This window comes from Vidua macroura, chromosome 1, assembly GCF_024509145.1.
Source record: "Vidua macroura isolate BioBank_ID:100142 chromosome 1, ASM2450914v1, whole genome shotgun sequence".
NCBI lineage: Eukaryota > Metazoa > Chordata > Aves > Passeriformes > Viduidae > Vidua > Vidua macroura.
The window spans coordinates 4,049,379-4,073,923 of record NC_071571.1 but is presented as its reverse complement, the minus strand read 5'-3'; the positions used below and the strand labels follow the sequence as shown (position 1 = coordinate 4,073,923).

At 41.8% G+C, this 24,545-nt stretch overlaps 1 protein-coding gene across 2 annotated transcripts in view; it reads right to left on the bottom strand.

Moving 5' to 3' along the window:
* Positions 1-24,545, bottom strand: part of CRHR2 (corticotropin releasing hormone receptor 2) — a 146,898-nt gene that overhangs the window by 98,891 nt on the left and 23,462 nt on the right. The window contains exons 1-2 of one of the 2 annotated variants that reach the window (XM_053976129.1): positions 4,051-4,193; positions 3,788-3,907 (exon numbers count right to left, since the gene is read on the bottom strand). In XM_053976129.1, the coding sequence (XP_053832104.1) occupies positions 3,788-3,907; positions 4,051-4,168 (238 nt within the window). In that variant the 5' untranslated portion in view covers positions 4,169-4,193. Of the gene's footprint in view, positions 1-3,787; positions 3,908-4,050; positions 4,194-24,545 lie in introns of those variants that run through there. The other variant, XM_053976122.1, reaches the window with a different exon arrangement.

The window sequence follows — 24,545 nt, the reverse complement described above, 5'->3', positions numbered from 1 at the left end:
CAGATGAACATTTAACCCTGGATTTTCCCTTTGCACAAGGAAATCTGTAGGGGAAGTGTTAATGTAGGCATACTTTAGCCTGTGACACGCTCTTAACTACATGCTTGAACAGCTGCTTTTTAGCAAGCAGCAAAACCAGACTCATTACAGGCCATTTGCTGAATTAATCAAGCCTCAGGATATCCTAATAAGTGAATTAATCTGTTTCCTAAAACAAGACTAAGAGCTTCACGCTGTCAAAGCATAAACACATCTAGAGGGCAGCAACGATATTGTCATTTTTCACTAAATATAGAACCTGAGCAGAGACAAGTGCACAGTCACACACTGCACCAACACAGTCTTTTTTTTTTTTTTTCCTGTTTCTTTTAATTTTTTCTCCTTTGAGAATAACACATAAACATTGCAAAGTTGTAAGTGGATGCCATAATTTTCAGATCCTTGGTCAAGGAGCATTTTGCCCATATTCACACTGCAGGGTAACCAGAGCGTGATCTGTCAACACGACTTTATTTGCCAAATAAAGAGGGAGGGAAAAACCCCCAACATATCACCAAAATAACAAAATGTCAGGGATAAAAAAATCCTCACAGACTGACAGACTTTGTTTTACGAATGCAGCTGAAACTTATCTGAGTCACTCAGCAGCTCCCAGGAGACACAGAGAAACACAGACCCAGGCACAGAATCACCACGGGAATTTCTTGCAGTTAGGATGGAAATAATTTGCACAAACAGTTTATTCTAGTGTGGCAAACAGGAGGGGAGTTTTATAAGCACAAGCTCTTTTTCTTAAGGTTTTTTTTGTTTTGTTTTGTTTTTTTTTTTTTGCCTCCAATGCTTTTTCATTGAATTTGCTGGCATTGGCAGGGTTTGGTAGCATTCCCCATCCGAGTCAGAGTGAACATCAAAGCCTGACAGGTGACAGGATGGACACAAAGCAGGGGAGGTGCATCCAAAGCCTCTGATGAGCTGATCTGTGGAGGAACCCACCTGTCTGATTTTGTCTTGAATTCCATCCCCTCCATGCACAGTGAGGCACAGAAAGAGCCCCACGAGTACCAAAACTTGGCCATGGATCAGTGTCTTGTGCTTCTCTGAGTTTTTCAAAAGCTTTTCACACAGTTTGGGCACTTCCCAGTCTGGATTTGCCACTGTCTACAATGCAAAAGCTTTCATTGACAGGGAATGCTGCTGGGTTCACTCCCTCCAGCTGATGAGCTGCTTCTAGGAAATTGGTGGGAAATTGGAATCTTTGAGAGCCTGATTTCTAAAACTGAAAAAGAAATCACTGAAACTGATGCAATTTTTTCACAGGCTCTCAAATGAGAAATATACTGACAGATATACAAAATATACTCACAGATATACAAAATATACTCACAGATATACAAAATCAATGCAAAGAAAAGCTGTAGCTCCTAAAAGGTAGAAGCTCATGAACATGGGATACCTGACAGTATAAAAAATGCTGAGTTACACCCTAGAGCTGAATAAGCTTAGTAGAAGAAAGGCAATGCAAGGTGGTTTTTCTAAATTGGTCTGATTTTGCTCTCAAAAAAAAAAAAAAATCAGTATAACAAACCATCATTTCTCCCTCTGCCTCATCAAAATGCAAAACAAAATAGAAACAACTGCATGTCCTAGGCAGAAATCTTATATTGATTCAAGCCATCTCCTATCAGACCTTCATTTTGAGCTGTATTATTCACCTCTGAGATTTGCAAGATCTATTTCCCATTCTTTAATCAGTTGTCTGTGCTCATTTTGTCATCTGCATGGGGAACACAGCTGAGGTTTTCAGCACAATCAGCCTCATCACAAATGAGGCAGCCCACAAACCAACTTGGTGAAATCATGCAAATGGTCAGAATGTGTTAGTATTTGGTTTTCCCCAATTCTGGACGTGTTCTGCATGCAGTAATTTTATTTTTCAAATGCCAAAAGAGATTGCACCTGTATATTCAAACCTTAACCTGCTGTCCTACTGCTTTCCCTAGCTTTAATCACTTAACTGTTATTTCCCAAGGAGCTACTGATTCCAAAAGCTGACCAGATTTTGATACAATCCTTCCCTCTGTTTTCTGCACTACAGCTTGGAGGAACTACACACATGGAAGTGTGAGATCATCCGGAGGTGGCTATTCACATTTTATGTTGAAAGGAGAAAAATATCCATTTCCTCAGAAAATAATGCTTCAGCATTTCAAGAACATATTTCCATCAGTCTTTAATTCAATTAATATGCCATTGTTTTAAGAGCAAAGAATTTAAGAAAACTTATTAGCACTGCAATACAAGCATCAGCCACCACTGAGAAGGAGAGGAGCAGGGAAGAACTTTAAATCAGGTCATTGATGAACTACTTAAAACATCAACAGAGTTTATAAAAACCAGACTGGGGTATTTATTTTTTTTTTTTTTCTTTCATATTCAGGAAAAACATTTAAATTCTTGCCACTGTGTTCTGAACTGCCCTTAATTCTCAGAAATTTTCTTCTGGTCTCAGCTGAGACTTTTCCAAGCAGTGAAGTACCTGCTGTAATCAAAGCCAGCATCACCCAGCCCATTCCAAGTTTCCTCCTATTTTATTGCAAAGACCCAGGTCTGAGATTAGAGAGCTTTGGGATGACTTTGCAGTTCTCTGAGGAAACCTTTTACTCTGCTCCAAGTCTGTCCCTAAGAACTAATGTGGCAGGGGACTTTGTTTCTCAGAGCCAACACACCAAACTTTTGGCCAGTTACCTGCCCATGATGCCTAGAGCTGGGGAAGGAATAAATTCGCTTTCTACAAGTTTAAAAATAAGATCTAAAATGTCAGGGTCACTCTTATGGGACTTAAGGAGAATGCTGGCCCCACAAAATTAACACTATCTGCAAGTGAGATCACCAGAACCCAAGCAAAAGTTCTGAGTGAAACAAGGAATGAAATTATCCCTACAGTCAAAACCACACTGAAAAAATGAGTGACAAACAAGTGGGTGCACACATTTGGAATGAATATGTCTTAAAGCTCTCAATGAAAGGTCCAAAGGGTATTGACAGATAAGCAAAAGGAAATGAGTGCCTGGGTCCCACAGCCTGAATAATAAATTTGTAGTGAGTCATCATGATTGTTTACCTCGAAGAATAAAGCATCCAGGAGATTTCTAAGGAGCCCCCATGCTCCCTTGCTTTGAATATTATTTGCCTTCTAATTTCCTCTCCTGTCTCCCATGCAGAGCTGATGCAGCTCCAGCCTCAGCAGCCAGCCCCTGATGAAGTTGCTAAAACAGATTGCAACCCTCAGCCTTCTTTTTGTCTGTTACACCCAACTCCCAGCAGGGCTTGAACCCCTGCTCACACAGCCAGCCTGGAAAAGGGACTGACCTTCCAAAATGCAGTTTAGGCTGTAGGACTGAGTGTTCCGTGAGCCAGAGGTTGTCTAGTTATCCAGGTGGGTGAAGCACTGCTACAAACACACTGAGCTGTAGGCAGCTGCACATGCACAAGCACACAAAGCACAACAAACCCTCCTCAGACTGCAGAGGATATTTCCTCCCCTAAATGTACTTCAGCAAAGAGGAAACAGTGTCCACAAGCCTGCGCTTTTTCAGAAATCTGCATCATTCCAGGCAAAAATTTTGAATATACAGACTGGAATGTGGAGGAAATGTTGATTCCCAAGCAAACTTTTTTTTTCTTCTATTGTTATTTTTTTTTTTCCTTTAATGAAAATAGATTTTGGGTGTCCCCAGGCACCTTCTGAACGCGAGATCTGCAGGAGAAGAAAAGAGTTTGTACTTACTCGTGGTGTTGTACTTGATCCCATTGAAGAACTCCGGGCAGGGTCTCTCCACGAGCTCCCCCGCAGAGGTTCTGGGCCAGCAGGTCCCGATCTGGTCCGTGGTGGCATTGCAGTACGGACCTGGGGTTAAAAACACGAGACAGAAAGGGAAAAAGAAGCAGTTGAGAAAAGCACAAAAGCCACGCACTCCGCATCACAAAGCAAACCGAGTCTCAGCACTTCTAAAGCTTTTCCCGAGCTCTGCACCAGGTAACAGCTCCTACCATCAAAGCCCAGGAAAGGGATAGAGGAACTCTCTAAAAAAGTCTCGTGTAAACGATCCAGGAGGCTGCAGTTCACATCAAATTCTTCTAAAATGAACTGAGAGATGGTCACATCCATTATTCCCTCTGGGACTGCTGGACTGGATCAGGCTCCTTCACCCCCCTTTTTTTTTTTTTTTTTGGTCCTCTCTTCTTTTTTCCCCTTTCTGGAGCCAAACGAGCATCAAGCCGCACTCTGGTGTGTTCGAGCCTCTCCCGCTCGCAAGCGCGCTGACAACTTGGCTGAGTCTGCGTCTGCCTGTGCAGCTCAGCCCTCCCAGCTCCTCTTCCCTTTAAATCCAGCGGCTCGGGAGCCAATGGGATCGGGCTGAGCCCGGCTTGAGGGGCTCACGTCTCCCCGGTGTGCCCGGGCTCTGCCAGACCGCTGTGCTGCGGCTGCATCCCCCTCGCCCTCCTCCTGCCTCTCCCTGCCTCTCTCTTCTGACACACAGAGGCACAGTTTTATTGTTAGCTCCGGGGATGAGCGCTTTTGCAAAAAAATACTCGCTGCAAATTAAAGCCAGGGAGAACAGGAAAAGCCATCAGAGGAGAACTCCTCGTTTTTTTTTTTTTTTGTGGAGCGAAGCAATTCCTGCCTCTGCTGCCTGGAATTGAGGATGAGCAGGGATACTGGGGCAGAGGGGAAGGAGGGACCCGGTCCAGGAGGTGCTGTGCAGGCCTTGAGAAAGAAGAGAAATAATAAAAGCAGGGATGAAGGATAGAAATAATAAAAGCAGGGATGATCTGATAGAAGAGAGGCGTTGGAATAAAGGAATCTGGAGTAATCATAGAATCACAGAAGGTCTGGCTTGGAAGAGATGTTAAAGGTTATCTCATTCCAACACCCTGCCATGGTCAGGGACACCTTCCAATAGACCAGGTTGCTTCAAGCCCTGTCCAGCCTGGTCTGGAATAAAGAAATCTGGAATAATGACCCACAGAAGAGGCAGAGTGAGGAGAGTAGAGCCTAGGCACCAAGGGAACACAACTTTCAGCTACTCACACGGATGGCATGGGGTGGACAGTAAAGCAGGGCAAGGCACAGAGAGCTCTGAAGCAAAGGATGGATCATTCAGGGGAAGAGGAAGAAAAGAAATGCCCCTCTCATTTTCCAGGGGTAGGATTCAGAAAGGAGCAAGAGCAGGAGCCTCTGAATGAGAAAATCCTGGTGTGGGGAGAGAGGGAAGAGCAAAGGACTTGACAAACTGAGGTCAATGTGGGACAGGATGAGAAGGGTCTGGTGAAGGGGAAGGAGGAGAAGTTTGGAAGGAGCTGCCCAGAAGGCTGGCTATCTTTGGGAAATCAAAACTCAGCAGAGTGGAACTGGGTGAAGGGCTGCACTCTGGGACATGCTGGAGAGCAGCTCAGACCTGACCAGCCTTTCTGTCTTGCTACACCAAACTATGAGGAAATCCCTAAAAAAAGAGTGTTGATGAGCATCATTTATGATCACAGATTCAGAAGGATTTTGGGAAGGAAACAAAAAACTGACTTGTAAGGGAGTAGACCGAGATCAGTAGATATGAAGTGGCAGAGAGGAATGCAGAAAAAGAAGGCAAAGACAGTAAAATGAAATATTTACAGTCTGTTCACAGCTTTAGATCAGACAAAGTGCTTACACTGAGCTCAAAGCAGTGGTACAGGACTTCCTATAACATTTATCTCCCACCCTGCAAAGGCCTGGACTTTCCTTTTATTCATATTTAAGACTGAAGGGCTTTATTCTTTACTTTTGAAGGACCAAAAGAACTGTGGCATCCAGAGAGAGGAAAAAGAAAAAAATAACTGTGTTAGAACAACAAATAAATTAACAACATGCACTGAGGAGAGAACTAGCCAGGATGTTATTTTGCCATCTGGGAATCTGGAGATTTTTTAACGTTTTCAGATTGCAATGGCAGAGAGGGGAGGAGTGCCACTGTGGTTTTGGGATAAGTATTTTTATTTGAAATATGTAAAAACCCACGAGAATAACAAGTGTACTAATTTTCTAGACACTGTGATATTCTGAGGCAAGTGAATGCATCTCTCTGCTTCTCTCTCTGGAGCCTTGGTCTCCTTCCCAAGTCAATGTTCCCAAAATTGCAGCCCTTCTGGAGAAATCTCAATTGCAACAAATTAACCCTTCTCAACACCAACAGATCTCTTTGTCCCATGTACCTCCAACCCCAAAAAGCAGGCGAGAAAATTTTTTTAGCATCAGTCACCTAACATGACCACGACCAACCTACTGGCTGGCTTTGAACAGTGCTTTGAGGAGAAAACCCTTTTTCTTCCACTTCCAAGAGTGAGGGATAAAGGGTGCTCTAAACCCTCATTTTCTCCTTCCTGAAAGTTCAGTTGAGCTCATAAAATTCCTTTTTGTTCCTCAAGCTGAGCCTCTCGGGGGTGGCTTTGAGACCTTCTCACAGGACAGCACCTGAATGTGCCCACTGGTACCACTGAGCGCAGTGGCTGCTCCCACACAGGCAGGACACTGGTCCAGGATGTTGTAAAATTATTTTTTTTTGGTCTGTTTCTGCTGCCTCTCTGCAGGAGAAAAATCACATAGCCTGGCCAAAAGTCTTCATTTCTCACCTACTGTCTGCCCTTTCTATTTTTTCATGCTGTTTGTTCAGCACACTGGAGTCAAAATCCTGCTCGGAAGCTTTGGGCACTGGAGTTTCCTGAATTTTTTGAGGAATGCAGCACTTAATAAATTACAAAAAAAAGAATGACAGTTTCAAAGAAAGTAACTACTTTTAAATTTGGTAAATGCTTCACGTTCCTAATTCTGCCCTGTGTTTTCCAGAATAAACTCTTGAAGATTTTTTGAATGGTTCAAATATTACAGAGTTGAACACTAAACTGGATTTCATTTCAATTCTCTTCTTTATAGTGGTTAACACCTGAAACAATAGCCCTGAATTAAACTAATTTTTTTTTTCAGGCTCAGGAGAATGATTTCTTCATTTAAGTGAGAAGAGCTAGAAAATCTTCAATCTAGACTGATTTCCATCTTCTCAGTTCAAACTTTAGAAAATCAGAAGCAGCACATATCATACAATCCTATTGTGTTCCATATATTTAATAATAATCAAATAAAAAAAACACTGCAAAAATAAATATAGAGGGGATGAATGTTGAGGATTAAGTCTGAATGAAGAAAATAATTTATTGTTCCTCAGTCCAGAAATCAGCACCATTCTTTAATAATCCCAGTTCTACTGTAACCCCTTGATGAAAAACTACTTTTGCAGCTATCCCTGGGTACAATTAACCACTTCATCGAAGTTTCCCTCTGACTGGATCTAGTGAAATCCTGACTCTGTCAGTTGGACTCATTTGATGTGCAAATGTTGTTCTTTATGCAAGAAACCAATTACATGAAAGATTGACAGAAATCCTGCAGCTGCTGACACTTCTGCTTCTCTACTGATGCCGTGGTGCACGTGACACAAATCAGACCTTGCCAGGCAGCAGAGATCTGCCTTAGAAATTCCTCAGCATCCCAAGAAAGCTGGGATTTGGCTCTTGGCAGGCAGAAAAACTTTGCCAGCTTCCAAGTGGGCTCGTTCCTGCGAGCTGCTGTTCACTGGTTGGTTTGGGTGCACGTGCAAGGCTCTGGAAGAGAACAGGACAGACAAATAAACCTGTGCACACACACAGAGCTCAGCAAGAGCCTTTACAGAGGACTTATTAAAAGGTCACCTGCAGTTCTTCTGGGAAAGGAACGAGCTCTGCTCATAAATGGCAATGGAAACCTCTGTATGTCAGCCCTCACACCACGGCCACACAGCTGCTTTCTTCATCTACAACCTGCTCCAAGCCACAGCTGATGGAATTAGCCAGAGCACAGCTTTTAGTTTGCCCCACCAACAGTGAGTAGCAAGGATGAGCTGTGATTATCCAGCAACATCAAAGCTCAGCTCTATGCAGACTCAGGCAGTCACTGTAAGTGTTTGGAGAGGGTGGAAGGAGCTCCAGAACCACCTGACTTCTCCTCAGACATTCAATCTACACAAGACCAAGGAATTCCTGTGTATTTCAAGACCCAGGATGATTATTGAGAGGAGGGGGGGAAAAAAAGCAAAGAGGAAAAAAAAACCAGAACACAAGTTCTCTCCTCATTTCCCTTCTTCAGAGAAAGAAAAGCCACTGTGCTCAGCCTCCCACTACAGTGACAGCTTCATCACTCCTGCTGTCTGTCTGTCTGTCAGTGTGAAGAGCTCCTGCTCTCCAGGCACAGCAGTCACCCTCTGCTCTGCTCTGTAACAAGGCTCAGGGCAGGAAATGCACATCATCTATCCATCTGGTGACACCAATGTCCTCTGCACCTCAGTGCCATTTGGCTTTCAGGAATTTTACCCCATCAGTGTGCAGGTATCACATCGAGTCACGGCGCCAGTGTTGGCTCTTCAGCTCTCTTCCCCTAACCCAGGTGTGTACATCCACATCCAGACTCTTCATCTCATGTACAAACTGCTCTGTTAACTCACTCATGGAGCTGTTTCTTCTAAATATGAGGCTGGAGGGATTCAAGTGGTACAATCAATTTTTTTCTCATCTCCTTTTCCTCTCTAAAGTGTCCCCCAGTAATCCTGTGTTATTGCAATGACCTTCCAGCATCAAACTGTCAAGTTACTGGGACTTTTCAGCTTGGTAAGGAATGCAAGACTTTGATGATGGTACAAATTTACCCAAGTGGCTTCTGGGCCACAAACCTCAAGGCCCTCCTTCTCAAGCTGCACTGCAAAACTGCTCTGACTGCACTTCTCAAATGCAGTGACGACATGACCATGAGCTGGTAGAATATTTATCTTCCCATTCCAGGTGTGTAAATGCAATTTTCAGAGTAGGAGCACGTTCAGACCACAGGGAGCAAGGCAATTCAAGTAGCAAGAGATTGGGGAGAGCTTAGAGATTTCCACAGACAGCTCTAGAACTGCCATGGATATGTCACATATGGCTGACTTCTCTGCCACACCACACCCTGGCTCCCCACAATGAATTCCACTCTGCTGCAGGAGTAGACTGCTAAAGAAAACGCCTTCTCAAACTGAGGGCTACACTTTTAATCAAAATCTGGTCCTTTCTTCATCTACTTGAAACCTACACTGAAAGTTCAGAGATGAAAATTTTTGTATGTGGAGAGGAAGATTAGACATAGATACACAGAGATCTTTGTTTCAGCTGATAGACTCATTTGTTACAAACAGGAGACACCCTTTATTGCTAGAAATGAAGTATGACTCCACTGAGCAAAGATAAAATTAATAAATACAGGTCTGTGGTGATGAATCTTTGCAGCTTCATTGATGCTAGAAAATATTTACTGGGGGTGTAAAAAGATCCAACAGCATAAATAATAAATGGCTTGTAGCCATTTATTATTTATGCTGTCGAATCAATGTATTTCAATACAATATCAATATATTTCTTTAGGCACATTAATACACTTGTCATTCTCTACAGCTATAAAACCTGTGTGAGTGAATCATGTTACATGGGACAAACGATGAGACACTGCAGGGAGATTACAAGGACACAAAGCACACAAAAGAACCAACCTTGTCACACTAATAAACTGCCAGAGTTATTTTTCTTGAAGTGAGCTGTTTTAGATGAATGTACAGAACATCATCTACTGCATAAGAGCACAGCAGCATTCCAGAATAACTCTGATTTTATACAGGGTCAAATTCAGAGTCAGTGCTTCACAGACACACAAAGACACAAAGGAGCCCATCTGATATATTTATCTATGCCTGGCAATGGCTTGGGGCTCTGTTTACAGCATAAGCATAAAAAATAGCAAAAAAAAAAGGGAGTTAAGTCCCATCTGAACAAATGATGACCATGAGGATGTGTGTTCTTAGTCCCGCTCTTTCTATTGTGTACAATATGACCACTGCCAGAAAGGATGTAAAGATTCAGGGGTCTTGTCCTGTTCTCCTCCTCAGCACACATCAGCCACAAAATTCCTTGTGGCTTAATTCAGCATATGCCAAACTTTTGCTCTCCCTGCCTCCCACTCTGCTTTGTTTTGCTGCCTTTCAGTGCATGCTGGGAAGATCTGAGTAGTCTCCCCATGCATCATAAACTGGGAGGATGTAGAGAAATAAAAGACACCAAAATGTTCAGAAGTCAATCCCTCATTTTTTCTGGAAGCTCACAGGCACTGCACGGTGCCTGATTTTGAAAGATCAGGTAGCTCAGAAAGCACAAAGAGAGACAAATAACACATGATCATGCTGCTTAATATCCCAGGGCTAAAAATGACCCAAATCAGATGCCACCATGTCTTAGGTTGCAAATGCAAGATGTTAGTGGGGGTATGTATTCTATTGACATCTGTCAGAGGTGCGGCAGTTCTCTGCTGTTCATTGGGCAGTTTTTTTATCGCTCCCACAACCAATCCTCCCTCCAGGAGATCTCTTCTGTTCATGGCCAGTGAGTGTCCCTGCATGGCTGAGAAAATTCCATCATCCCATGGGGTGAGGCTGCGCCCAGGGGAGGAGCCAAGCATTCCTACCTGGATACAATCTGACTTTGGAACACCACAGCAGCCTTTGCCCGCTGCATTCCCAGAGGAGCAGCTTTCTGCCCCACTGCATTCCCAGAGGAGCAGCTTTCTTCCCCACTGCATTCCCAGAGGAGCAGCTTTCTGCCCCACTGCATTCCCAGAGGAAGCCCAGGCCATCTCCAGCAGCCCTGGAGCTTCAGAGGAAAACTCCAGCCTTGTCCAGGATCCTGCTCCAGCAGAAGCACAGCTGGCACTGCAGGAGGGCTGAGCCCCCATGGAATGGGACTGCTGCCACCACCCTGACCCACAGGCTGCCAGGGCCTGCTCTGACTCTGGCAGGGTTGTTCTGTATTACTGCATTTTTAATTTTTCTAATACCAGAACTGTTATTCCTATTCCCATATCTTTCCCTGAGAGCCCCCCTTAATTTCAAAATTATAACAATTCGGAGGGAGGGGGTTTACACTTTCCATTTCAAGAGAAGCTCCTGCTTTTCTCAGCAGACACCTGTTTTTTCAAACTGAGACACACCAACAAAACCAGCCTGCTCCAAACTGCCATGATCTAATCAAAAGGGCTTCCTAAGCAACTTCAACAGAAGTAAGAGAATTAACCCTTTGGGGTCTGGGCCCTGCCTTCATGGCCTAGCACACATGGTAGCTACAATGTCATGGCTCCCAGTTTTAAACTGTCCAACTCATATTTGCTTGGGTTTCTTTGAAGAGCACCATCAGTCTGGCCTTGGGACCCTGGGCTAGTGGTTTCTGTACTCCTTTGGGCCCAAAGCAAGAGGAAAATTGAGGACTTGTAAAAGACTGAAACACTGCATACCTGCCAGCTCTCAGTGCTCTGACTTTCTGCTTTCTATGAGTTATCAAAGCCGTCATTTATAGGCAAGAAGGATCTAGACTCTGATTCCACTGCCCAAAAGTGTGTGACCTGCAAGATCTGAGGTACTCCAGCATATCTGGAATAGCCACATGAGGCTGGCAGAGAAACTCAGGACCCTGGGAAGATCCATCCCTTCTGAAGCAGCAACCACAGGGCAAACATTTTGTCCTCAGGCATCTCAGCTGTTGAGATGGACACCTGTGGACATCAGACTGGGCAAAGCCTGGGCCTGTCATAAAAGGGAAGAATCTCATCAGCAGCATATCACAGGGAAGCTTTCACTATTATTACACAGGCTTTATGCAGTAGATTTTTATTCCTTGGGTTAATTTAAATCATTCAGAAATGTGGGAAACCTCCTAAAACACAAAGAGTAGCACAAGCCTTGTAGAGCAACTGAAGTTTTCCTGGTAATTTTCTCCCCTTGGTTGAACTATTATGTTTACAACACGTCTCAGAGAGGAAACAAATTTTGGACACTTCTCTTATGGTGTCCCCAGTGCAAATGTTTCCAGAGATGCCAATTCACTGAGGTGTACAACCAATAGAAAAAAAAATAAGAACTTTTGCAATGAGATTCACCTGATGAGATCGATTTTGCCCTCAGCTCTAACCATTACCCTGAGTAGATCTTTGCTGTCTATAAGAGGAACCAGCTTGGATTGATGTAAATGTCTGCATTAATCAGATTAATCCCATTCCAGATGCCCTGAACAAAGATCAAATTGTTTGCTGAGCTTTTCCCCACTGGCCCACCTTGTCTCCCTGGAGTATTTGGCAGCTGTAATCCCATAACTTTGTGCCTATCATTTCATGGGAGAGCAAACAAAAATATTTGAAATTAAACCAATCAGGAATAAATATGAGAAGAAAAATGTCCCGTTTGGACAGGACTATCACAATGCCAGCAGTATTATGTTTAGAGATTCCATGTCTTAGATTTAATGGAATTATTTACCAGAGGAAATCAATATAACACAAGCACTGTGTAATAGATTTGCATCTCTCTGCCAGCCACCACTCAGCAAACACCAGAGAAAATGCCTGGAAATGAAGGGGCAGGAATCATGAGCAGAATACTGACTTTGAGAATTGAGACAGTGGCTCTCAAACACATCATTTTCACCAGACACTGAGGAGGATCAGTCACACCAGACACCAGCTGCAACGATTAGGCATGAAAATGGATTACCATAATATTATTATGGCCATGATAAATGAGGAAAAATAATGTAATAATTACCTGATCTGTGATATTCAAACTGCTACTGCACACGCTTGCAGCCCCAGAAGAACAGAGAGGATGTCAGAACATTAATTCTGTTGCAATAGCTTGTGCCTGTGTCTGGAATCAGTGACCTCACATAATTTTGGATTCCTCCTGGGATAAAAAAAAATCCCTCTCCAGATCTCCTCCCTAGCTTGGCTCATTATCCCTTGATGTTTTCACCACCAGGGCCAGTATTTCTGATTCTGCAGCTCAGGGTACTTCAGGTCTTGTATGGTTTAGGGTATTTGAGAGGTTCATAGAGGCAGAAGAATTCATTTCACCTAATTCCAGCCACCTAAAATTTGGGTGTCTAGACTAAATCAAGTTCTCTAACAGTCTCCAGGGAAATGGACACTTTCAGAGAATGATGATTCATTTAATTTGGAGACAAATACCTTTTTCAAATTGACAACTCTTAGATATTCTACTTAGTAGGGTATTATTCACCCCAAGATGCATTTGTACTTTGGAAAGAGATGTCACCTGCCAACACATCACATGTCTGAGATGGGTATCAGAGTTTTACTTACATGTCAGACAGAAATTGAAAGCTAGGACTTTATGCTGCTTTGGCATGCACACATATTTGTTTAAATGCTATGCTTTTGTTTGAATTTTAATGATCTTGTATAAAACTTATATAATCCTGTTATTTTAATACATTTTGAGCCACCTGCAAATTGTCTGCGTCCATTTTGTGGCTAAGAACTTTCACAATAAGTATAAACCTTGGAAAACAGTTGAAAGCCTCAAACCCCAAGCTTTTCCTGTTCTTATCAAGACATTGGATATGCAGATCTCAATCTATAACTGGTTCCATCAGCATTGGTTATAGCGGATTTTTACAAAAGCCACGGACCAATCCACAAGAATTCAAAGCAAAACAGCTGAAAACTGAAATAAGCACCAACATTGAAACAGATTTATTTCAGCATAGATGTAAAATATGAGTAAATGTAATCAAGTAGCTGATGGTGGGATAGAGATTTTAATAACAGGTGCAGCAACAAATGAATCCTGAGAAGTGTGGCACTCCCAATCTGCTTGACAGCACCGCTGGGTTTCTTTCCCCAGGATGTGTTCATGTGGTTTTTATTTGGAAAACTGCACGTCTCACCCCAATGAATATTAAAAAATGAGTTTGGGGAAAACACAGAATGTTCTGATTAAACATTTTGTCACTCACATGCTCTCACACTCAATTGCAAAGGCAAGATAACAACATCTTATTGCTAAGCAAGTGATGCTTCTCTTCTGAACTCCTCAAATCTCCTCGTTAACCTTCCAGAATCTCTCACCACCCCCCAGAGTGCCCATCCATGATGTTGCTAACTGCCAGTTATCATCAGCAGATGTCAAAATCTGAGATTGATGCCTGGAAAAATTATTTTTCAGCATTTCTTCCCTTTCCCAGTTAATAAGATCATCAGAATCATCACTTACAGCAATGTTTTAGGCAACAAGGACCTGCTTATCATGGCTTTACCTTGAGGGACTATGAAATGAAGAAATAATAATTATTAATTTTCTTTTGAAGCTATTTGATTGGCAGTTATTTCATTATGAATATGAATAATTAACTTTGTGAGGACCAAGTTCTTTTCATTTTTAATTCCTGTAAAGTTATTAAGTACAAAATCTATCAGTTTATCCCTAAAGTTTATCCCCTTCACACAAATAGCCCTTTTTTAGACAGAAATAATGAAGGAATACACACATATTATTTCACTCACAGAGTTTTTCAGGTGCTGTGGAATTCCTCTGGATCAAAGGACTAATGCAAGTGGGGTATAAGCCATCCCTAAGAGGTCACCTCTGAAATATGCTGCAGATATTTCTGCCCCTGGTTTCTAGGCTGGTCTGGCTCCCTGCCAGAGCTCATCCTTTTCCCTCGGCCACTGGAGGGCTCTCCTAATTCTTCATTACTGCAAAGGAAACGTCTGATTGAGGACAGAAACACTGCAAAAGAAAACCTGCTTGGAGTTACCTGAATGCAAAATCAAAATCTATCAAAAAGAACAGGAAGAGTTCACTGGTTCATCAGAGACCCACATGTGGAAAAAGATGCATTTTACTGTCCTGCCTTTGGCAGCAGAAAGTGTTGCTACAGTAAGAGATGAATTTCCCCGAAGAGAAAACTTCCTTTTCCACACAAGTTTATGAGCTGCACAGGAGATTATGGGTTTAAGAAGGCCAGCAGTGTTTGCCTTCATCACCCATTCCTCCCCACGCTGCATCGCTTCACTCTGAAATCACAACTCAATTCCTTTTCCAACTAAGTGTGATTTCAGCCTTCTGCCAGCTCATTTTGAACTTATTTCCCACCCCAAAACCAATTTCCCAGGCTGGTTCAATTTGCTTTTGATGGATCAATCATCAAACATCAGACCATTGTTAAATGAAAATTTCTGATTGTTTCTTTTTCCCCTGCTTCTTTTGGATCAAAAGGGCTGAGTTAGTTAAACCTAAATTGTTTTGTGGAAACAGAACAAATTTTTCTATCTTTTCTTAAGACCATATCGAGTTCCAGAATAAAAGACAAATAGCTTTGATCACCCCAGAATAATAATTTGAGATGAACTTTGCCCTACATCTCTGTCACTCACTGCTCACCCAAACCCTTGGGACAAAATCAATTTTGTCCCCACCAGCCAGGGAGGGATGTGGATTTTGCCATTATCCTGGTACGACTCCTCTGAGTTAGCTTGAATATTTTTAATTCTAACTGAGACACAAGCCAGCCAGCTCATCAGGCATAGCAGAAAATACTTTATTTTCCATGAATTAGAAGTAGCTTTGAATAAAGAGCTCTGGCTGTGGTCATTTTATCCCAAATCCTTTGAGACAGTCTAACACAGATAGAAAGAAATACCAGCGGTAATGGACAAATGGATTTTCTTGGCCTTTGCTTCTGTCTTTGAATATAAAATTAGCTAGAGTTGGGCTGAAGCATCCTAGGGGTCATTTAAATTGCACCTTAATTATTTTGTCTGAATTGTACTGGATTTTTAGCTTGCCAGGTGACAGAAAATGTAGACAGAAGAACAAAGGTGTAAAATTTTGAACAGGAATTTATGTCAGTTTCCTAGATTTTTTTTTTAAATCTGCAGCTTCCCAAATGAAATAAATGGTTGGGATACTTGCATTTTAGATGTTGATAAGTGTTCAAGGCTAGGTTGGACCTGTTGGAGACCTGTTCCAACACTTGCAGTTTCCTAAAAGTGGAGTCTGAGGTGTCTGACTTAACTGTGGTTGCCTACATTATGTATATTAAACTTTTTAAAGCTTTTAGGTATTTTTATTTATTTATATATTTGATTTATTATTATTATTATTATTATTATTATTATTATTATGGCATTGGAACTAAATGAACTTTAAAGTCCCTTGCAACCCATTCCATGATTATAAGCAAAAGTTATTTCTCTAACACAGTGAGTTTAACATTAAAATTCCACTCTCCACAGAAATCAATAGCTGAATGTTCCCCCACACCAAGAAAGCCATGGTTTCATTTAAAATAATTGATAGTTTTATGGAGGGAAAAGAACAGCCCAATTTACACTCTTCAGATTTAAAAAAAAAAAATCATCTCCTTATAAGAAACTTCTTCTATAAGAATAAGCAATTTACAGTTTTTAGAAGAAATCACCTCCCCTCTTCAGCAGAATTATACTGGTTTTCATGGATAATGTTCCCTAAAGTCTGCTGGAGGCAAAACCTGCAGAAAACATAAACTAAGCAGCCCATACAAAATTGATGGTTGGGCACTGCTCATGCCAGCACTCCTCTGAGCTGCAGCTGATGTGGCTGGGATCATTTGTCTCAGTTTATGGTCTGCAGAGGAGCTGTCAGGGCAGAGGAGTCTCCAGGTTCCCTCAAAAGGCAAGAGGGATCTACTCTGTGAAGCCAGTGGATTCTCTGGGATGATTTCTGTCACCATAAATTGGATCAGATAAATTGTCTTCTAAAAGTGTCTCTTTCTCACCATTAAAAATAAAACCAAAACAACCTGGGCTGACCTGCTCCCTGGGACATGTCTGTGCTACAGATGTCCAGACTGAGGGACAGGAATTCCATCTGTAGGGAAAACTGAAATCAGGCCTGGAAGATCCTTCCTAAAAAAACAGCCTCACTTTGAGCAGAGTTGAACACTTCCACTGAGGCTTTGCTTTGGCTTTTGTTTTTTGTACAATTTTCTGTGATGATTTTATTTTGGCTTCATAGGAATCCTGTTCCTAACCATGATGTCCTGTATCCAGGACATCTTGGGGTCCCTGGCACAGGAAGGACATGGAGCTGTTGGAGTGAGTGCAGAGGAGGCACCAGAGTGATCAGAGGGTTGGAGCAGCTCAGCAGTGAGGAAAGGCTGGGAGAATTGGGATTGTTCAGCCTGGAAAAGAGAAGCTTTGGGGTGACCCAGCTGTGGCCTTGCAGCACCTGAAGGAGCCAACAGAAAGATGGAGAGACACTTTCTACAAGGACTCGGGTGGCAGGACAAGGGGGAATGGCTTCCCACTGCCAGAGAGGAGCTTTAGATTGGATATTGGGAAAAAATTCTTCTCTGTGAGGGTGGGAACCTGGCACAGGGTGCCCAGAGAAGCTGTGGCTGCCTCTGGATCCCTGGAAGTGTCCAAGGCCAGGTTGGACAGGGCTTGGAGCACCCTGGGACAGTGGGAGGTGGAGAACTAGACTGTCATTAAGATCCCTTCCAACCCAAACCATTCTATGACTCTACAATTTGTTTTTACCAACCAATAGCACCAACTAAGAGGAAAGTGAAGAAATAATTAGAAACAATGAGCTGTATCCTGTAACTACACCTGCTGACTTCACAAATCCATGGTGTGTGTTGGAGCATGTGGAAGGCTGTAACAAACAACCAGCTAAGGTACAGCACTAAACCAACCCATCTTGCCCCATTCTCTGGACCCAGTAGGAGTTGAACTGCTCAGGACCAAGAACTCAACATCACCAGGTTCCTACAAAGCACTCAAAAAATACCCAGCTACTGCAAAGTGCTGATTTGAGGGATTTTCTGCTGAGTGTCTTCCATTTGCATAACAAAGAGATTTTAATTTTTCAGCATTTACACTTGTAGTGCTAATACAGCCCATCAGTTTGGGACTGATGTAATCTTAAGAGCAGCAGTTAAGAGAAGAAAAATCTCATTGAAGCACATCCTTTCTAGAATAAATACAAAGGGAAGGAAGGAGGCAAACAAGCAACTATAAACTCTTACTGTTTAAAGGATAAAATTCTCCTCCATTCTGATTATGTTGAGATCTGCAGTGTTTATCCCAAGAGACATGCTGATCTGGTTTAGCTTCTAGATCCTATCCTAATGAGAAAATGAATCCTAACAATTAAAGTATGATTTATAGCTACAAGACAGATTTGGAGTTTCCATCTCTGAGATTAGAAGTGCCCCAGAAAATGAGAACTCACTGGTCTCCTAAAAGCTTTCATTAATGGGCTGAAACAGTAAAAACAAAGGAAAAACTCTTAAAATAGAAAGCAGCTGGGAATCTATCAATGTACAGTTTACATGGATTTGCAAAGAACCAGGTGTAGAAAATGAAGGTTTCCAAGAAGAGCTGGTAACATTCCAGCAAGGAATACAAATGCCTTCATGAATCAATTTATTTTATCCTGTGATTTGCTCCTAGCAGGAGCCATCTCTCTGGAGATGCCTCTTTCTGTATTGACTGTAAATCAGCAAATACCAGTGGCTGGTTCAGAGGCAGGCAGACACTTGGGTGACCTGGCCCTCTCCAGGAAGTCAAAATATTGAGGTTGAAGCATGAACAAGCCAGAAACAGACTCTGCATCTTTTTTATTCTTGTTCCACAGCCTTTGGACATGATGTTTCCTCCTCTCCCAGCTGCAGCAACACAACCAGCTCTCCTTGGTTTTATCACCTGAATTAAATTGTCCTTCTCGCTACTGACAAAATGTTTTTTGAAAAGTTTTCAGAGAATTCTGCCTGCACTTTTAACAACCACTCAAGTTCTGAGGAGCCAAAAGTCTGAATAGCCCCTTCCTTTATGTTTCTGAACTACATAATCTACATCAGTGTGCTGATGACACAAAAAATAACACAAAAAAATGCTGTTATTTCAGCATTAAAGTAGATTCCTTCATTATGAATCACCAAAACTGGTCTTCAGTGGCACACAAATTGTGGAAGCAGAAGCCCACAGCAATGGAAAATAAATGTTATATGGCAAACAGCAAGTGATAGGACAAGAGGAAATGGCCTCCAGCTGCACCAGAGGGGGTTTAAATTGGAAATTAGGAAAAAAAATTCCTCATCAAAAAGGCTGCAAGCATTGAGCCAGGCTGCCGAGGGAAGGGTGGAGTCACTCTGTAGATGTGGCACTTGGGGACATTGTTGAGTGCTGGGCTTGGCAGTGCTGGATTTATGGCTGGATTTGATGATTGTAAAGGTCTTTTCCACACAAATGATTCCAATAATTCTAGGATCATTCTTCAAAATGAACTTGCTGCTTTCCCTAATTGAACCCCTGTTGCTCTGAACAGCAATTTCCTTGGATATTTACTATTCAGTTTATTGGAAAAACACACAAAAAATGCAAGCCAAGGGCTGCAAAATGTTGATGATACCTTAATTGCACTAAAATGAATGTAAGCAGATTATAGGAGCATAAAAATGAGGGGCAGAATTATTCTCTCCTAATTTTAGGCATCTACAGTGGAGAGTGAGTTTTATCTTCATTATTTTAAAGTGTGGAAATCTCTGCATTTACTCAGACAAGCCTCTAACTTTCTAATAATTTTCTAATCATTTTCTGATTAGACATAATGGGAAGAAATTGATTTTAAGGACATTTTTTCCTTTATGGATTTAATATGATTGGTTTTTAAATAAATGGATTTTCCAAGATTGTAAAAATTTTTCCCTTGTTAAAGGAAAACATTTGCACTTATGGAAATCAAGATTTTTTTTTTAATCTCTTGCAGTAATTGTTGAAAATGAAACACATTCCTAAATCTGCATGATTTGGAGTTTCCTGAAGGTAAAATTTGGTTTACTCTCACTTAGGCAATGACTAGCAACTAGGAATATTAAGCTTTTAAGCAGAATTTTTAAAGTTTGTTTTACCTATGGGAAATTTTGTATTATCATTGCTATCGTGTTAGAAATTCCTAACCAGAAAGGAACAGCAAACACTCTGGCTGTAATTGTATTTACTCCTTGGGAATCCCTCAGTACATCAGGGGAGCTGAGGGAAAATTTTTGTTGAAATATCCTGTGGCAGCTGCTTCTCTGTTAAGTCTTAGACCACTGAGCTTGTGCAGAAATGAAGGCAGAAGAAGAAAACCCTAAAAAGTCCCAGATACCCCGATTTTCAGAGCTCTAGATCCTCCTCCACCTCATCTCCACCACCCCCATCTTCCCAACAGCCCAGCAGGCTCTGTAAGATGAATAAGAACTGGTGGGGACACCTAGGTATCAGTGCTGGGATGCCCGACGTGGGAAGAATGATCTGTAGGACTCTAATGATTTCAGAAGGTTAATTAACGATTTTATTATACTATAACTATATTACACTAACAAGAACTATCACTTATCACTAACTAACTAACTAGAAAACCTGTGACCCTCTCCTTAGAGTCCCGACACACACGTGGATCCAACTGATTAATGAATCCAAAACACTATTACTAGAACTTAATTAAGCAATCACTGTGGGTAAACAATCTGTAGAACACATTCTACATGGGTACAAACACAGGAGTAGTGAATGAGATAAGAATTGTTTTGATTTTTTTTTTTTCTCTGCTTCTCTCACAGCTTCTCTCAAGAGAAATCCTGAGAAAGCCAAGTCTCTCTCTGCTCAGAGGGTATGTGAATACCACACCTGGAAATCTGCAACAAGATGTAGAGGAGGACCTGAGGGTCCAAAGAGAAGGCTGGAGTGAGAGATGGACGACTTACATCTCAGAAATTTGTGAAGGAGTGTCCCAGATGGCAAGACAAGATGTATTCCATTTGCCATCTGTATGGCAGTTGTCCTCTGTTCATTGGGCAGTTTTTCCTTATCTCTTGCACAACCAATCCTCTCTCAGGGGAGACATCTGCTGTTAATGGGCCATTGAGTGTCACTGTGTGACTGATAAGAACTGTAACATCCCATTGTGAGATGCTCCACCCAGAGGGAGGAGCCAAGCATTCCTACCTGGATATAATCTGGGATTTGGGACACCAGACTCAGCCTTTTCTGCTGGATTTCCAGGAGGACTGCAGCCATTCCAATTTGGACTGCTACCAAAACCCTGACCAAAAAGGGTGTCAAGTTGTATTCTGACTCTGCCAGTGGTTTTTCTTTCGTATTATTGCATGTATTTTGTTTTCTTTTTCACTTTTCCTAATAAATTGTATTTCTGACTTAGAGTCTCTCACTGGTTTTGTTTTCAAACCAGAACAAGGAGCAGGAAGGAAGAGGAAAGAGAGTACAGGAAAAGTCTGGAGAAAAGGGGAAAGACACACACACTCAGCTGTGCCCCAGCTACTCAGCCCCTCCCCACCCAGTGAAATTCCCAAATGAGCACTGAACCTTCACAGGAACAGGGTATAGAAGGTGAAGGAAAACACTGACTCAGGCAGCACTGACACGAGGAGAAATAAAAAAAGAGTTTTGGAATGTAGCACTTCTTCTGCTTATTCTTGGACAGCCTGAGAGATTCCAGGAAGAGAAGGGCTGGATAGACCAAAGGCTGTCATGGTAACAAGGTTAGCAGCACTTCTGTCAGACGTTCAACCCTGTAACTGCGTGTGCTGAGGTGTTTGGCCAAATTCTCTTTGAGGTGAATCCCACAGCTGACCCCTCCTAGGCTTTGTGCCAGAATATTCTGCAATATTCAGTGAGGCCTGCCAGGACCCAAGTGATTCAAGAGCTTGCTTTAACTCACTAGGACTGTGTTTCAGTTTCCTTGTCAGGTTTGATCATGTGCTTGAGACTTCCCAGCTACTGCTCGGATCACACAAAGGCTGGATGTGATCAGGTAAGACTTTTGCCCACATCCTTATCCTCTCTCATGACAGCCTTGCCCAGCTTGCCTATTAATTAATTAAGCAAATATATTTACCCTATAAACACACCCACAGCATCCCCCACTAACATTTCCATATCAATAACCAGCTGTATCCATGGCACAGATAAAGAGGACAGATGTTTTTCTAATGCTGATCACCTTCCCCATGCTCCATAAAACCTTTTAAATACCATCTTTTGTAGGGCATAAAGGTGTTTCTGCAGCACAAAACACACCAACCACTGTCAGAGTCATAACATTTATACCCTATTTTCTCCACATCAAAATATATTAAGTGGCACATTTCATACAGAAAGAGAGTGGTTGTTAGAGCAGGAGGCAGAGAGGAATTTCAAGCCCAGCTCCAGCTAATGCTGGGGTGTTGGACAAGTTATCTCCACTGCCCTTACTTGAGCTTTTAGCAGTCACTGCATTATTCATTGTGAACACCTCAGCACTCCCTTCTCCAGACTCATTACTTCTGTTCCCTAGAACTTCCCAACAGCCACCAAAAATTCAAATGGAATCCATTCTTTTAGCACGGATTGTAACTATGAGCTTCACCTCAGAGCTTCACCTCTGAGGAAGATCAAATGAAGATATCAACACTTGAGAGACTCAGCTAAAAGCAAGAGCAGTTGCACCAATCCGTTAGAAAGCTCTCAGGTTGTGTGTGGGCTTGCCAGGCTACCACAGAATATTTAAAACTTTTGCATTGCAAAAATGTCAGCTGCTTGCTTTTAATTGCTCTGGGTTCAGTCCCAACCAAGTACTGCAGGCAGCCTGCAGAGCGAGAACGCCTCAAGTTCTGATATTCCTCTGGTGACTGCCTTTGAATTCTTGGCAAATAATTTCATTTTTCATCTTTCACCATACATAGAACAGAGGTAAAAATATCCACCCCTCAGCTTCCATGGATTCTGCTTTTGCTGTGAGTTTTTAAAGTTTTAATCTACACAAAGTTAACCAAAACAAAGTATTTCTGTTTATTGTAACACTGGAAGCAAGAAGGAACTGCAAAATTGTGGACTTCACATAACACACCACAGTCAGGCCTCCTGGAATGAGATAAAGAGTGACAAAGTGATCTGCAATGCAGATCAAAAATCAAGTATTCTTTGCTTGTTCCATGTGTGGACTATGGGACTGCAGAAAAACAAGGTTACAGATACCATGGAATGCTGCATAGATTTTTTTCCTTTACTGTGTGTTACCCCCAATCAAACAGCCATGTTTCTTTCATTGTCTTGTGGATGTTGATAAAATTCTGATGATTTTGACAGAAAAATAGGAGACATAACAATTTTTACTGTGCGTGTTTCAACTGCTGCCCCTGAGCTCTCTGTCTCCCTGCTGAAAACAGTCATAAAATCTTATCCTCCAGGTAGGGGAAATAATAGCCAAAAATTTAATAACATGTATGGCTACATTAATTTTCACTGTCATCATGTAAAAAATAATTTATTTTTTAAAAGGTAGATCTACTGGGTGAATTTCTGTATTACTTATCTCAGAGATTTGTAGCACAACAAGCTATTTTACAGCAACCTACAAAAACCTGCATTTTTTCTGCTAATAAGAATTTTACATTTGTATTTGAGAAGGTTTCATAAGAAATTAAATAAAAGAAGACCACTAATCCATCAAAATAATGTGAGAGAACACCAGCCACATCTGAGTGAACTGGGCACTCACCCAAGCAGAAGTGACAAGCACTTTAGGTGGCAACACTGGCATTAAAATAGCATTTCCCTCCTCTGAAAATCAAGACTTTTAAAACCTCTAGGAGTAACAAGAAAAAAAAATGGTGAGCATCCTGCATAAATAAATGCATAAATTGAGTTTATTTATCCATGAAGAAAAGGGAGATCTGTGCAAAGTTTTAAATTAAGTCAAACAAGAGTAGATACATTTTTCTGGAGAGAAGACAGCAAAGAATACTGATTACACTCCTAAATCCTAGAACTGAGTTTATCCAGTGGTTACTTGAAGGACAGTTTCAGCATAATGACACTTTTGATTTCTAAAATAATCAGATATTGATATATAAGTATATGTGTATATTTTTATACATATATAGGTAGAGGTATATTTAACAACTCACAACAAATTGTTCAGATAAGAAGCTGCTCATCTTAGTCAGAAATCTTGTGTTTAGCTGATACAAATTTCAAAGAGCTGCTGCCCACTGAGGTATGGCTCCACACTGAGGATTCATCTAAAGATTTCACACCCACATTCACAGGGATGAACTCACCAGCACTCTCCTTGAACAGATTAACAGCAAAATTGCAAATACATCTCACTTCTGATATTAACTCTTTCCCCTTTATTTACACAGGAGGCAGTGAGTAATAGTCTCCCACCTGCTGTGGAATTACCTCAGGGATACTTTCAAAGAAAGAGCAGGTTCTTAGGGGAATGATTAATTTCCTGTAACTCTGGATATTGCAAAGTAGGCATCTACAGCTGAGCAGGCCTTAGGCTGCCTTTAAACGCAATAAATAAAAAAAAAAAACAGGCTTGTTTAAAAATACCAGAGCAGCCCTTTTGGTTCTGCCTGAAGGTCTACCTACTACATCTTCCAGTCTCCAGCAGTGGATATTTAGGGAACAACAGGGAGACAGGAGACAAATGAACACTCTCCCAGCTCCCATGTTCATCCCAGAGGATTTCCTGATAGAGGACCAGGTTTCTCTGGCATGGTAATAACTACCTGTGTATTTCACA